A 16,484-nucleotide genomic window follows, 5' to 3' on the forward strand; every position below is an offset into this window, starting at 1 on the left:
ATCAGTTTTATCTCCAAGTGTCTATCTGCATCTGCACCTGCTGAGTGTAGTCAGATGAGGACTTCTTATTTCCACTTCTAAGCTAAAAGGAAAACCACAACATATCTGTCCAGTCACATCTATTCAGAGACATTCCCACTCCTTTTAAGACGAATCAGAGATGGGACACTACTCTATTTCTTCGACATGTTTTTTCATAAAGTAGCCACTTTTCATTATTTCTTCAAATCAGCTCATTTCTCTGCTGTTAAAAATGGGGTATTGACAAAAATACCCCTTCTGTTACTCTTGTTCTTATGGCAAAAACAATAGAGGGCTCTAAGAAAGGAATCTAACTGAAAGCAATGAGGATTTGGACATGCATGCAGAATGGTGCTAAATAAATATAACTGGAGGAAACATAAGAGGATACTGAGGTCCCTGACAGTAGAGTTTGCAGAATTGTTTGTCATTGGCCATGAGATACTGGCCTGCAAGGAAACAGCCTTGTGTTTAGAAGACAGCCTGAGTGTGCAGGGCTGGCAGCCAGGAGGAAAACCACCTTTTTTTTTTTACTGCTACGAGTTGTGTCTTTGAAAAAAATTAAGTATCTCTTGGAGATGTGATCCATTTGGAAATCCATGCTGTCACTGAAAACTTCTGTTTCAACAAAACCAGAATTTTATTGGCAGAGTATAAAAATGGAAAGAAAACAATAAAGAAAGCACATCTTAACATGAAGAAGTCTTAGGGATATTAGTCCAGGTTCTCCGAAGTGCTTAGTTCTCACAATGCGGAGCAAAGCCCATGGGGGTGGAACACGTGATTCTCTGCTCTATTTCTGGCTCAGGAGCAAGTTGCACAGCCTGCATCAAATGCCGTCCTTCAAAATTATGGTGACCCCTCTCAGCTTGTCACCCACTGATTTCACTAAATGCAACCTCTAGCTTGTCATCCAAGTGATTTAGAGAAATGCTGAGTAGTATTTCAGTATTTAAGGAAGCTCAAGGAAACATCCTTAGACCTTGAGGTGAACTGTGGAAAATCCCTCTTTGAAGCTGGTTGTTTTCAGCTAGTTGTATACCTTTCTTGCAGTGGTCTCACCTAAGCCATATTCCCCCAATTCCTTACAACAGTGTCATGTAGGAGCAGTGAACAAAGCCTTTCTAGCATCAAGATATATCACATTTCCTGCTTCCCCTTTATCCATTTTATCCTGTACCTTTCATGTTCATAAATTGACTTTTTATTAGTTAGTTCTACTATAATAATTTGTTCCACATATCAAACTAAACAGACTGAGCTACAATTCCCTGAATCCTCCTTTCTCCACCTTTTAAACAAAGCATCTGTCTTGTTCTTCTTCAGTAATCTGAGACCTCCCGTGAGCAGCATGATAACTTCTAGTTAACTGCTAATGGTTCTGAGATGTTTTAGTTGGTTCCTTTAGTACTATGGGGGAGGAATATGTTCATGCTCCATGGTTTAGAAGATTTTTATAAACAGGGAAGGCACATTCTCAGCAGGTGTCAACTGGCCTTGCTCCATTGATTTGCATGACCTGAAGATCTGGCTCAATGTCCTCTGGATGGACAGTGTAGATGTATTTAGAGCACAAATCTTTTATTTGACAATTCATTTCACAGAATTATTTCACATCTGTATCATTTTCCCAGCCTATCTGTAAATCTATTGACTTGTTTTTCATCTGCCACATATTGCACGTTGAACAGTTTTTCCTGAGAACACCAACTTTTCTACATTCCACAGACTAAATTAGGGAAAGCAATTTTCCTTTTCCAAAGGGCAGATGCTGCAGAACTGGGTGCCAGGCTTCTTTCTACCTAGATAATCATATTATGCTGATAGGAAGCATATGCAATATCAAATCACACATTTTCAAAATACTGCTTAAGATAAAAATGAAACACTTGAGTGTTTTTAGAGGTCTTCCTGCTGAAATAGGTTTTGTTCAAAATTTCCATCCAAATCCAGATCAGAGTTATCCTTCTGTTCTCGGGAAAGTTCTAGGACCATCTGCAACAAACATCAACGAAGAGTCTCTAGTTATTTCGCAGAGCCAATGTCTGGGCTTGCAAGCGTCCAAAAGAACAACCTCATTCAAAACCAGGCTCTCTATTCATCCAGATTCACACTTCACACAAGCAACATCCAATTGCCCTGTAATTCAGTTCACTAGGGCTTGGTCCAACACGTGGGAATGCCTGTCATCCTCTGTAAAGGTCTGCAGTTTTTGCTCACATTCACTTTTACATACAGTCCAGAAGACATAATTCATACTGGGTCTTTGTAGATGCAGGGTCTACACAGAGGCCACTTTTCCTACTACACTGGTCTGCAACGTGGGAGTGAAGGGGAAGCGAATCCAGGGACATGAAGGGGCGTTTTCCATCCTTTTACCTTGATTTATGACTATAGAGGATACACTGTGCTCTGAGCCTGACTAATGCAATGAATATTGGCCTCTTGTCTAAATCTAATAAGTGCATGCTGTTGCCTTCAGTGTTCCCTCCAAATTTCTGCAGTTGGACAAATTGTGTATGCATGTTCCTTTATCACACACATAAAGTCCTGTGTATAAGTTCAAAATCACATACCTGTGCCAAAGTGTTCAAGGAGAAGGTGTATTCCTCAAAGCCAATGGATCTTTTGGCTGTGGAGACATGAAAAAAAAATGGTTAAAAATATTCTCCAGTCATACAAATCCTTGCATGAGTGACTCTTTTCTTCTATGAATAATTTCATTCCTACCTCTCTCCATCTTAGAGAAAGCCTGGGACAGTGGCAGGGCATCTTCCACTGGTACCTTGTAGACCAACAAAGAGGAAAACCTAGAAGAAACAAAAAATGAATCCGTCAGTCTGTGTCTATCAAGAATCAACACCTGGGGGCTGGAATGGAAGGGCACTTCATTGCCTGGCCAGGTGATGGGCCAGATATCATGACAATCTCCAGTCAGCTAGTCCTCTGGAGATGGGGACCCATCCATCTCTTCCAAAACACAGGCTCTTTATTAAGCTGGGACATTGGTTGTGGTCTGCTATAGTGAGAATACAACTAGGATATAATGAGTCACTTCACAAGGGGCCAGCCATGAATCACTGAAACCTAGAGCAGGTTTGGCAGTTACCGTTCTTGGCGAGCTGCTTGTGGGAAGATCCTCAGAATCTCTCTGTGGAGCTGATCAGCTTGCCCAGAGTCCTTCAATTTAATCTCCAGTAGGTAACCTTTGCCAAACTTGCTTTTCAGGTACTGAATGGAGCCAATGCACCTGTCAAGACAGGAATCAGCACAATGTGACACAGAGCAGCAGACAAAAAGAAGCTTTAATTCATGGCACACCATCCTCTTTAAAGAAGTAAGTTAAAGTAATCGATTTGCTTTCAAACATCCATCAGTTCTCTAAGGCACATGCAATTGCTGATCTTGCTATGATATGACCTACTGGATCCAACCGGACACCAAAATGGCCACTCTGTCACACACCGCCTCTGCCTCCTCCATGCAGTGGGTTGTCAGAATGGCTCCTTGCTGCTTGCTCTTCAGTGCACTGCGAATCACCTTCCTGAAAACAAAGAGGAAAAAGATGTCACAGGAACAGCCAAATAAGGTTTCCAATGCACTTTCTGCTCAAAACGTTAACCTCCTTATATTATGAACTATATCAAGATACTTTGAAATAATGATCAAAAACCCCATTTATGGCCAAAATCCATTTGTGCATTGTCCTGAACTAAGATCTGCTATAGTGCTGAGCAGGTGATGGAGACCTGTAATTAATACTGTTTTCTGGACTTGCTTTAGCTGAGATGTAGGTCTCCTTGCTCAGCAAGAAGACTGTTACTGCAGTCTTTTGATTCTAATTTCATCATTCCTTTCTTAGAAAAGAACTGTAAGTCACACTTGGCATATGTGAGGTTGACCTCCTATAATCTTGACTTTTACACATGGAGGAATTGTATGAATGCTTTAAAAATACCAAAGCAGATACTTTTTTTCAGTGAAGTTTAGATTTTAACACTTTTAGCCTTGTATTTTAGCCATTAGCCTTGTATTTAAGCCTTTGGCTCCTTTCCCTTGGTTATTTGATTCTTCTGTGGGATTTTGTCAGGGCAACAGCAGGTCAAGATATTTATCTCAATAACTCCTGAAAAAGTTGGGACAAAGTTGTTTCTAAAAAACAACCTGAAAATATGGGGTCAAGTTACATGTAAGATCAACTTATAATGGAAATGATACAGAAGTTTGTTTCAGGTCTTAGAACTTCAAATTAAACAAGCATTCAGGTAGGATAAAGCAGTTCAGAAGAGGATAGACACAAAAACCAAAACTCTGCTCCTTGTCCTCAGCAGAAACTAAGTCCCAGCTGACTGTTTTTCTAGAAGATGAAAGGCTGGGATGGGAACTTCCCCAGAATTGTCAATGAACCTAAAATTGTGTAGAAAGCTTTGTGCCTCTGCACCTTGAACCTGGAGAGTCAGAGAGAAGGCAGAAAGCACCTATACAGTGACCCAACCTTCTTGCACAACAGCTGTGAAAGAGTTGGTCTGAATCAGCAGTGTGCTCATCTGCTTTGCTGCCTAATACGTTCTTGTACTGAAGCAACCTGGTGATAAACTTCAAAGCTTATAGGATGGCAGGCATCTTGGTATGAACTCACGACAGAACTGGAGAACTTCCAAGTGAAATACCTGAGTTCCTTTCACCTTCGTCTGAAGGGTCTCATGTGAGGGCAAACAACTGTGACAAAGCTGGATCATCTCTGGCTCGGGCTCAGCACACCAAAATATGGGTTACAAGAAGATCTGCATACTGATATACATGAAAATAAGTTCCTAAATTCATATTGATGTACTGTCAATAAAGTGTCCTGATTTTCCAAAACACTTAGAGATCACCCAGTCACAGTGACTTCAGAACACTTTCTTAGGTGCCCAAATGTGAACATAGAAACCTAACCTAGTCTTCACACTCACTACTTTTGCAATATGCGGATTTAGTTCTTATGCCAAATTTATACTAACCATTAGCACAGGCATTACTCACCACACTTGACTTTGTCCCCTTGGGTCCATTCCAGCTGATGGCTCATCCAAGAGCACAACTGTTGGATTACCCAGGAGGCTGAGTGCTAAACACAGCTAAAATGGGAGAAAGACATCAAATCAAGTTCTGGGTTTTTTTTGTTATGATCAGGCAACTGTTCAGAAACCAGTGCTGGTGCACCTGGCCCAATGCATCTTGGAAAATGAAACATTTCTTTTAATTTTAATGGGAACTCTGAAATATCTGTATTGGCAACAAACCAAAATATATCAACTTTCTATAGAACAAAGGTTGGATGTCCTTGTCTCTGCCCTATGCCAACACCTACCCATGTCTATCACATCTGCTTGTGTGTGCACTCCCCCATATAAAAGTGTACACACACCCACACACCAGTGTAAAGTTACAGTCAGCAACTTCACACTGCCCATATGATGCAGCATTCTGTCCTACGATAGCTGAACAATGGACATAATCTGTTTTGAAGTCAAAAGGAAAGGTCAACTGTCTGTCCAAGCGGCATGGCTGAAACACCAATGTCTGTAGCCATCAATAGACAAGGGAATTTTGTAGCCAGCATAATGTCCATCAGTCTTTGACTTCACAGTCAATCATGGTGACCTTCTGTATAAGACCAGCGGCTTAACCTCATATGTTCAGAGGTCTGGTCGGATGCCCTGGACATTGCCACTATGCCCTACCCCCAATGACTAGACGAAGCACAAATTGATGCCCAAATTCATCATCTCATGGAAAACAATGGGAATCTCATCCATGCAACTAAAAAGAAAATGAGGCTATTTTAAACAATATCATTGTTACAATGATCACCAAACAAAAATCCTTATTGTGTCCTAAACACAATTCACCAGCTGCTGCTTTAATAGGGACACTCATAGGGAGTTTTTCTTGTTGTCCACAACATTACAAAGCAAAAATTGCTTTGAAACTATGACAGTCACATGCCATACACATTTATGTTCATTCAAATGTTCAGGGTTAACTCCACTGACTAGAGTGAAGCTTCCCCAGGTGTAAGACTTGCATAATTAAGAGAATAACTTGGCCCAAGATTTAACACAAAAGCAGCAAAACACACCTTCTTTGTTATCCAGGCAGGTAATTCCCTGGCTGCTTTCTTAAAATACTTCTGAAGTTCCAGAGCCTTCACTATTCTGCAGAGGAAAAAGAAGTAAAATGAACACTTGGTTTCTTGACCCCTAAATGGTGTCCACTTCTCTGAGACTGGCAGCCAAGTGAAAAGAGTAGGCTTCTTCTTCTTCTGGGCTTGTTAACTAGGTACCATGGGAAAATTCACACCTAGGGAAGGACGCTGTGGTTCTCAGAAGAGAAGCCAATTTTAACTTTACAGTGGGTAGCTCCTGCCAGCATTTTTTTAAAAGGATGAACCTAAATAAGGAAAGTCCTTTCAAGCTGGCAGTCCCTGGCAGCACAAAAACATTTTCCTAATAGAAATGACTACTACAAATAATCATGTTGTAACCCAGGAGTGGCCAATCTGCAGCATGAGTGCCACAAAAACATAGGGAGCTTCTACATGAGGCATGTACCAGATTGGAGAGGGGGCAGGGAGCAGAAAGCAGATCAGGCAAGGGAAGGAGATCAGAGTGACACTCAAGAAGGGCATGCAGATTGGTGTCAGGCCTGATAAAAAGGTTGTTCCCCACTGTAATAAGTCTAAGCTCAGCTTAAGTGAGCAAGTTTGTGTGGACAAGGCCAAGAGAGAAGCCTGCACTCCAAAAGTACTATAAAAACTTGCTTCCTTTGTTTTATTTAAGTGAGGGATCTAGCTCTGAGGGATTGTAGTCCTTTGCTCTCTGTGCCCCGTCATGTGGAGATACAACACACTACAAAAACAGTTTCTATCCACACCGAAAGATGGTGACAGCAGCATCTTCTTTCCTCAGCCCTTTCACTGCTGCATAAATCTCCAGATGCTCCTGCACGGTCAGGGTTGGCCAAAGAGGGTTCTCTTGAGGGCAGTAGCTTAGGAAGCCAGGGGCGCTGGCTTCCAGTTGAGATCCAGCTGCATCCTTCCCCTCTGCCAGCACCTGCACAAACAATCAAATATCCTGTCCTTGCAGTAGTGGATGCAGGATTGTGCAAAGGGTTGGGTGGAGGAAGAGTAAGGTCAGTGCAGTGAGTTCACTGTACATGTGCAGGCTGGTTGAGACAGAGCTCTTGGCTACATATTGGGGTGCAGTTGCTCCGCTGCACCCTCTGCCCCAGATCCACCCCCGTGTTCTTGCATAATCATTTACAAAGGTACAAGGGCAGAGTTGAAATGAGAGGAAGGTCACATGGGGTTTGAGAAAGGAAGATTATTGAACAGAGGCCTAATCTCACAAGCTTGCTTACCTAAGCACTCTCACTAGATCACTGAGTAAGGGTTCAACCCTAGCACGGGCTTTCCCTTTTTCTGCTATATTATGGCTTTACAGGGAAAGCAGCTGTAGATAGTCCCTGTAATGGTACTTACTGTGGCACAAGACTTAAAAAATGCATAAGAAGCAACACATAATTATTTCCAGGTTTAGTGGAAATTGGAGATGGGCTCTTTTAATTGCTGCTTACTTGCATTGTTTAAAAGACAATTAGCACTATGCCTGGGTGGGATGTATGCTTTCAGTTCTACAGATTTGGCTCTGTATGATTCACAGAAATAAAGTTAAAATATTTTGTTACCTTACTACAAGAAAAAAAATCATATATTAATTACTTTGATGGTTATTTTTTCATCATTTTTCACAATGCACTAGGCTACAAATTGGATCTCAGATATCACTTTGTTTTATTCCATTTATGGATTAGGAGTAATCGCAAGGTTTTCCATTCACCCAGGTCTTTAGATTCCATCCCTTTCCTCCACCCACCTGCCCAGCACTCAGTGTGGTCTCTCCAGAGATCATATTTATGGTTGTGCTTTTTCCAGCTCCACTGGGTCCCAGCAGTCCAAATATCTCTCCTAGATAAACACACACAGATTTTCAGTTAGAATTAGTTTTCCAAATAGTAGCAGACACAGTCATCATTACAGTAAAAGGGAACAAGAAAACTCTTATACTTCTAACCTTTTTTCACACAAAACGAGATGTTTTTAACAGAAACTTTCTTCTTATTCTTAAAAACAGAACCAGCTTTCTTGACTTCATATTCCTTGCGTAGATTACTGACAATGATCAATGGTTTCTGGGATGAGAGTTGGAAGAAGAATAAATTCTCTTAATCATACAAGACTGTACAGTTGTTCTTTTTGTTAATACAGTTGTTACTAGGCCTGTGCGAAGCAGCTAGTATTTGCTCTGGATTTGGCCAATTCGGGGGACAGCAATTTGATTTGGTTGAATCTGATTTGGAGATTTGGCTGCTGCTGAAACAGCTGAATTGGACAGGCCCCATGCCTGCCCACTCTCCCAGTGCCCCCATGGTTACCTCACCCGGCCCAGCTCCCGGCTCTTTAAGAAAAAAAAAAAAGAAAAGCTCCGAACTCACTGGCTCCTGCCAGGCCAGGGGTGGAGGTGGGGGGGCTGTTTGTGATCTCTGCTGCCCCCCACTGCCCTGCGTTGCAGGCAGGGTACTGGCCACACTTTCAATTAAAGGCATGTAAGGAACCAGCCACAAAGTTATTACACCTATTTTGTGCGATAACTTTGTGACTTATTCCTTGCTTTATCATGCCAATAACTGAATGAACATGTGGCCAGGTCAATACTTGGTTTGTCTTAAGCATAATGTTTTTCAGGGGCCTCAGAATCCTATTCCAGTGCTTACTCATTTTAAGTTGTCTCAGAATAAAAGTTCTGTTTATAAGCTGAATTTTTATTTCTAAGTCTATCTGATTTTTTTGTTTCCATTTAGAAAGTCAATTTCTACTCACAGGAATAGGGGGGAAAAAGAGCAGAAATAACTGGACTTCCTTATTGATGTTGATATTATTTTACCTGGGTATATCTTTGCACTACTCACACGTACATATTGGTAAACACACGGACAGAAAAGAACAAGTTTACCTCCCCCTCATGTTGAGAAGCTATTGCATGCCTAATATTTGCTCTTTCCGTTTGAACATCTTCATCCTCCTCTTCTGGCTCTTCAGGATTCTGATGGCAAGGCTCTTTCCTTGGGGAGATTCTGTGGATTAAAAATATCAAAATATCAAACATCAAACTTAACAGTGCCAGTTTATGCTAGCTCTGCCCTACTGCATGTAGAATGCCTGTAAACAAGCCAGGTATGGACCCCGGCTCTTTCCTGCCTCCCAATTTCTGAAATATAACAGAGTAAGGTGCTCTTTCCCTAGTCCTTTGACTCATTCACTACCAATTCTTTGCACTATATGAAGCAGTGTTCCTTTAGAATAAAGCTATATCAAGTTATCAAAGAATATATCCTGAAAGACATGCAGGCTTCTTTTCCTAACTTTTGAATGCTTGGCCTTTGCAAACTTAACACCAAGTTATTAATAGTATTTTTAAATGTATTAAATAAATAAATACAACTTAGGTGGGGGGAGAACCGGAGCAGGGTATGATGACTTCATGGGTAACCAGATGGAACTAAAGGTTGGTTTACTGGCTGCGTTAGAAGCCAAACGGTTTGAATCCACATCACAGACCACCACCCTGAGAGCTAATGAGGATCTTCGCAGAGGTCGAGTAGGTTATTCTCTGGAGCTGGTGGTACCAATTACCCCTAGAACTTCAACATTTTTAAGCATTCAAATGATTTTTTTGTATTGCCCATTTCTAATGCCTCATTTTAACTGAATCTTTTGATTACAGTGTTCTCCTAGAGTGTGACAAATAAAAGGTCTATTCCCATAGTATTTTGATATAGTTTTTGATATGTAATATGGATACAGTTTTATGATTTCTTTTTAAAGAAAGAAAGGGCATTACAGGTTGTGAAAAGTTGACATTCTTGTGACAATTTGGCTTTCAAGTGTATGCACGCACTCACATGTGTTCTCACAAACCTAAAAACTGGATCCCCTCTCAGAACTGCTCTTCCATATTTCATTTCCAAATATCGAAGCAGGAAAATGAAAGCCACACAGTGGATGTAAGGCTGAAAGAAACAAAGAATTCAGTTCCTGGCATATCTGTTTCTCATCTAATCTATCTCACTTACAACACTGTTTTAAATAATCTAAGGAAAATTCAATGAAAAATGTCCAGCTTTCCAATTCCAATATTAATTCTGAGAATATTATTCTGGGTTGTGTAGGTAAGCTACTAGGGCTATTACCTTCACATCATCTAACCCAGCACAGAGCAGATCAAGACAGCATGGTGATAAAATGTCAGTAGCCAGTGATATCTCGTCTATCCCAGCATGCCTTTCCTTCTTATCAGTAGTGCCAACATGGTGGTAAAAACAGTTCAAGCTGGGTGGAGAAAAGTGTAGCATAGGGAAATAAACATCTAGCTCCCAGGATCTTAAAATTCAAACTAATTCTGAGGCCTACAAAACTCCGCTGTACCTTACAGAATTTAACACTGCATACTACATCCACACACTTGTTAAATATTGCATAAAACAACACATTCTAACAAAAAACTGAGAAATCACTTTCAAGTCATAAAGACAAATGTGCAGAGTAAGGATTGGGCTTCATGTGTGATCTGTGACTTATTTTATTCTCCCCCTCCTCTTTCCAATAAGCAGTGTTATTTCTGAGCAGCAGAGTGAAAGATCGGAAGCTTCTTAACCAAATTCCACTAGCATTTAAGTGCTACGAAGCTTGATGAACTATTTGCCTGCAAACACTGTGAATATTGAGGGAATGATCCGGCATCAACTCTGTTGGGCTGGCCACATCATCCGGATGTCTGACTAACTACAGACTCACAAAGCAAGTTTTATTCTCCCAACTCATCCAAGCAGAGGGCACAAAAAGTGCTTCGGGGATGTCCTCAAGGCCAATTTAACAAAATGCAACATGGACGTCAACTCATGGGAAACTTTAGCTCAGGACCACCCCAAATGGAGGAAGAGTCTGCTGCAGGGATCTCAGTACTTTGAAACCTCATGACAGTAATGGGAGATGGAAAAGTGGGAGTGGCAGAAACAGAGTGCCACGGAGCAAATAAAAAATCCAGCGCCACCCCCCACAAATGGCAACACACGTCTGAGCTGCAGTAGAATCTGTTGATCCTGGATAGGCCTCATCAGCCATCCTTGGACACACAGATAAGACAATCATGGAAGACAACCATCCCTTGCAGCACATGGTTGCCAAAGACGACCATTTGTCCTATTTTCTCTTTAATGTAGACCTCAGCAGTCTTTGTACAGGTGACAAACAAGCCCCTAGATTCACAGACTAAACCCAACATGAAGCCACACTGGACAATACCACCACTTTATATGCTGGATTTTATCACAGTATCTAGAATCTGCTATCTGGAAATATTATACAAATGTAAGTTATGTTCAGTCCATTTAGACATGTGCCCTTTACAAAATAAAGTAATTTCCAAATTGTTTCTTACTGCAAAGACGGATATGAATATTTCATTCTTGCTATTGTCCAAAGGTTGATAAAAGTCGAAAACCTGTTGGAAGAAAAGATGCACTGAGTGGAAAACCTGTAGTTTTTCAGTATAGCATGAACAAGTGTTGGGAATTGAAGATAAATGAGAAAATATTTCAGAAATGTCAAAGAATAAATGCATATACTTGAATTTTGGTGTCCAAATATTATTCAGGAGACAGTCAGACTCCTGAATACATGCACCAAACTTTTCCTTTCAGGACTAATGGGTTTTTGGGAGGCCGGAACACAGAGCAGAAACATCCCTTTGATTGCTCCGCTCCTGCAATTCCAAGATCCTTCTCCTCACCTCTTTTGAGGAGAAGAGGAGAAAGCCGCCCACAGGGAGTTGAGCACCTCAGTCACCTGGACACTTCTGAAACTCCCCCCACTCAAAGAACCTCAATAAGTCTTTGCAATGTATCATTTTCAATTACTGGAATTATTTAATGCTAGGAAACCATTCCCTCTCTGCCTAAAACACTCGGCCAATTATACATGTAGTATCTTGCTGATCTAACACAGCCACTTACCCTGGGAACAGCAGTTACAAAGCCTATTAACGGATACAGAGGAATGAAAATGGAGATGAGTAAACTGGAAATTCGGAGATTAAAAGTATACTGCAGGACTTCGCCTAATGTAAAGGTACCTGTAGTTACCTAGAACAAAGCAAGAGAATTGTTTACGCTGAAGAAAAAGTCACCTTCCTCCTTTGCATCTAAAAACTGTGCAAATCTGTAACTTGTATCTGCAGACACCACTTACAAAACCTAATTACAACACGGGACCATGGGAGGCGTCCAAAGGAATAAGAGCAAGGAGGTTGTGCTGGTAGGAAATAAGGAACACTTCTGGCACTCCACTGCATTGATAGTGCTGGCACTGCTCTTTTTACCTCAGTATTTAGGGTTCATCAAAGCACCAGCCCTGAGCATTCAAACAGCATCTTAAATATACAGCAATTTAAAAGAATTAGATTCTGTTTTTTGAATTGCTCAGGAAGGTGGAATGATTTTAATGGTTACTTTAACCATTACTTAAACCAGTAAGCAGAGAACCTGGATTTACATCAATTTTAATCCTGTTTTGTAGCCAATATAATTGTTTCCGCCCCCCACTTATTTTCAAATGAATATTACCATTACTGTGAAAGGATTCAACGAGAATGTCTCACCCTTGAAGATTTAAAGCAGGAATGTTAAAGCAAACCATACTAAACAGCCCCCACCCCACACTCTGAAAATGCTTTAAATAACTTTTATGGCTAAGTTGGCATTTCTCTGTGGGCATAACACAACTGGAGAACAAATACAACTTCAGGCTTCTTAAAAGGTAAGCATGTGCAGGTAACACCCCTTCTCCTAGTCCTTGCTCTTGGGAGGCTGGTGGTGCTGCTGTTGCTTTTAGACTTGGATTTACAAACTTGACAACAAAAAGAGATTTTCTAACTGACTCGTTCATAAAATGAGTGTCATTTTCTTCTTCCTGAAGTTGCACAGGGTGTTTCCACTTCTATCCCGTTACCCCAGCCCCCCGCAGCATGAAGCACAGTTTTACAAACAACACAGGACGGTCAACATTTGCTTACCGCGATGAGGGCACAAGACAAAAATAGACTGCTGCATCCCTTGCAAAATATGAAGGCAATTAAATACAGAAACAGGACCATAGAAGTTCCATAGCCAATACAGCATGTGATCTATAAAGAGAAAGAATTTTATGAGGGGTTCTTTTAAGCGACTGTTTTTCATTTACAGATGGATTTGGACACAATGCATGTTTCTATTTGCTATTTAATGCAAGCTGTGTCTGCTTCTTTCCTACACCTGAGGAAAGTCACTGTGACCAAACTTCAGTCTAATATCTCACTCAACTGTACAGTTGGTCCAATAAAAGATATCACCAAAAAATCCTTGCCATTAGGGAGAAGTGCACCGATGTGAACAAATGAAAAGCTAACAGGTAGGAGCCTACTTCAGTTTAAAATGGCATACGGAAATGCTTTGAGAAAAACAGATCAAAGATGAACTATTTAAGTGTAAAGTACTTTGTATATGTTGCTAAAATTTATTGCCAGTATCTCCACTTTACAGGCAGGGAAACTCAGACTCACAGAAGAGAAAAAGACCTAGTGTAAAACTCACAAAGATTCAGATATCATTAAACATATACCAGTATCAGGCAGATTTACCATCTTTTTCAAGGGGATAAGATAAACCTCCTCCTACATTCTGCGTTTCTCTAATTTTCAAAAAGATGCATTCTTTTCAGGGACCAAAATCATCTCATTTACCAGAGAGAATATGAGAGAAACATCCCAAGTATGTTGTTTGCTCATTGCAAAATACATCCCAAACATGGAGATGAGAAGAATCCAGGTCAAGGAAGTGTCCACCAGTGCCTGTCCACACCAGTAAGCTGAAGGGAAGAGCCCAGAGATACGCAGCTGAGACCGAGCTTTTCTCTAGGAATGCATGACAAGAGGAAAAGTGGCATTAAGGAGTTTTTTTTAAAAGAGTCGCTCCCATTGCTGACTGGGTGCTTAAAAGCAGCTCAAGGTATAACACAACTATCATATTGCTTATCCTGCTCATTCTGCTACATTCAAAGTACTTTTCATTTTCACTCTCTGCGTTGCTTCTCCTTGCCCCTTCCCTCTGTCCGTGTGTATATGCTTCTCATTCTAACTCCCTGTTAATTTTTTGCTTGTTTTAGTCCCTTCCTTTTCCCATCTCTCTGTAACTTGTCCAAACAAGAACTGAAATATCATGCACTGAGAAATATCATGCACTCTGAAAGACTGATTTTCATTTCCTTTAGCTTTCATTAGCTGAGATCTAAATGGGTTAAGAAGTTACCAGGCTTCCTGCTTTGGTAAGTATTTATTAAAACAAATGCAGAGATAGGAATTCTTGATGCAAATTTGAATGAGCCTCCTGTGTCTAGAAGGACTACAGACCTAATGGATACATCCAGAAATCACTTGGCCAAATGAAACTCTCCCTCAGTGAATTTCTCATACATCCTCACTCAGCCATCCCTTTTCTTCCTTCTCTCTCAACATCAGTTTACTGTAAAGATATTTACAGCTAACTTAACGTATTCACCAGAAACAGCCTAGTCCAGTGATTCTCAAACCGGTGCCTCGAGATCCTTTCAAGGGTGACACAATGTTTGCACCGTTAGGTGCAAGGTAAAGTCAGAGATTTCAGATTGTTTTTAACACAGTGAATTCCTTGGTGACTTGTGATCTTTGGCTTCTTTGCAACAGAAAAATTGCTATACTATTTTTCTGTAGTAAAAAAAAGAGTGAAAACAAAGAGCTGGCACTTTTCAAGGAGTGCCTTATGTCTAAAAGGATTGAGACCCACTGGTCTAAGTCCTGTGCCTATGCATGTGTATTTTCTTCTTTCTGCTTAAAGTCTTCTACAATGCAAAATTTTTACCTTGTAATCCTGAATGTGATTCATTGTAAAGTGAGGAAAGAAGCCAGGAAGTAAAAGCAGCATATAGAGAAGTAAGAAATTAACAAAATAGTCCCAGTATCCATCATGTATCTGGAAAATAAATTATAAAACATTTGAAACAAAATGTCAGTATTGTAGATATTGAGATAGTCTGTGTGGCTGGGTTTGTACAATACTAGATATACGCAAGTTGTTTTTCTTGCAGGCCTAAACACAGGAGCATCGGACAGAAAGGGACCTCCTGGGTGCAGTCTCCTCTAGATCAGGCACCCTCATCTCATTGTAAAATTCTGTTTTGCTTAGGTCTACCAAAACTATAACTACAATGAGGTTGATACTGGGTTTGAGCAGTCCAAAAGCCTTATCAGACATAGAAAGTCAACCAGGGCAGAGATGTTTTTACCTAGGAGGAATTCATCGTTGGCTGCAACAGGGAGGCTCTGAAATCATAAAACCTTAGCAAAGGGAATGCTGATCATGTAGCTGAAAATATTATCCTGGTATAAGAAATGCTAAGTTACATGACAAAATGCCAGAGCCCTTAAATAAAATTGTATATTTGTGTCACCACTGAAGAAGTACAGTCTAGTCCTGACACTCCAATAAGTGACATCCCAAATACATTTGAGGGGAATTATCTGCAGAACACCAGGATTCCACTAGAAAATCCCAGCCTGGGGGCCAACTGCTCTCTAACATAGTCATACTATAACCATATTGATTGAATCTGGGTTTGAAGCATTACAGAATAGAACCATAAACTAAGACTGCTGCAATTACCCTCAGGGTCTATCTATTGACAGGCTGATATGTGCAAGTGCAATCCTTCAATCAGCAACCACAAGCACTAACTAAAAGAACTGCATTTCTTTATTTCTGGAAGAGAAATAAACAATTCTACTCCCGTTTCTTGGAGTTACCACTGTCCTCCTCCCAAATAGGTGGGAAATCTCAACTTCTTCTCAGAGCTACCTACGGTACCCCGCATCCTCTTACTATAGGACTGCAGAACTATGCCAGGGAAAAGCCACCTGCTCAGGCACCTAGTGCAATACAGTAGCTCTGTCTTATTGCACAGTCTCTCAGGAAAGAGATGCCCTTGCCTCCAAAGTATGATAAAAGAAAATACAATTTTATGTTAAATTAGCAAACTAGAATTTTTTGCATCTTGGGCATGTCAATATTCCCAACATCCCTTATCAGGCCGAGGCTTAAGTCTACATTGTCTCCATTCCCACCCCTTTCTTGAGTGGTGCAGCAGGGAAAGGGGAAGTCTTCCCTTCTCACTATACTTCCAAGAAAGCAAGAAGCTCTCATACCTTCTGTATGTACCTGCAACCTTACATGTTGCCCTCACCCGCACTGCCTACAAGGCCCTGTGGGCACTTGCCAAGAAAAGAAATGGTGCAAGA

The 16,484-nt window shown here is 40.8% G+C and overlaps 1 protein-coding gene across 1 annotated transcript in view; it reads right to left on the minus strand.

The window, feature by feature from the left end:
- Positions 1-648: 648 nt before the first annotated feature.
- Positions 649-16,484, minus strand: part of LOC149859090 (ABC-type organic anion transporter ABCA8-like) — a 49,003-nt gene continuing 33,167 nt past the window's right edge. The window contains exons 23-39 of the mRNA XM_090059395.1: positions 15,052-15,162; positions 13,899-14,069; positions 13,194-13,304; positions 12,136-12,264; positions 11,562-11,624; positions 10,043-10,134; positions 9,078-9,198; positions 8,139-8,256; positions 7,941-8,032; positions 6,940-7,118; positions 6,146-6,221; positions 5,047-5,141; positions 3,446-3,565; positions 3,131-3,271; positions 2,752-2,831; positions 2,598-2,653; positions 649-2,016 (exon numbers count right to left, since the gene is read on the minus strand). Of these exons, the coding sequence (XP_089915521.1) occupies positions 1,921-2,016; positions 2,598-2,653; positions 2,752-2,831; positions 3,131-3,271; positions 3,446-3,565; positions 5,047-5,141; positions 6,146-6,221; positions 6,940-7,118; positions 7,941-8,032; positions 8,139-8,256; positions 9,078-9,198; positions 10,043-10,134; positions 11,562-11,624; positions 12,136-12,264; positions 13,194-13,304; positions 13,899-14,069; positions 15,052-15,162 (1,851 nt within the window). The 3' untranslated portion in view covers positions 649-1,920. The remainder of the gene's footprint in view (positions 2,017-2,597; positions 2,654-2,751; positions 2,832-3,130; positions 3,272-3,445; positions 3,566-5,046; positions 5,142-6,145; positions 6,222-6,939; positions 7,119-7,940; positions 8,033-8,138; positions 8,257-9,077; positions 9,199-10,042; positions 10,135-11,561; positions 11,625-12,135; positions 12,265-13,193; positions 13,305-13,898; positions 14,070-15,051; positions 15,163-16,484) is intronic.

This window comes from Crocodylus siamensis, chromosome 8, assembly GCF_052110815.1.
Source record: "Crocodylus siamensis isolate JL-2025a chromosome 8, ASM5211081v1, whole genome shotgun sequence".
NCBI lineage: Eukaryota > Metazoa > Chordata > Crocodylia > Crocodylidae > Crocodylus > Crocodylus siamensis.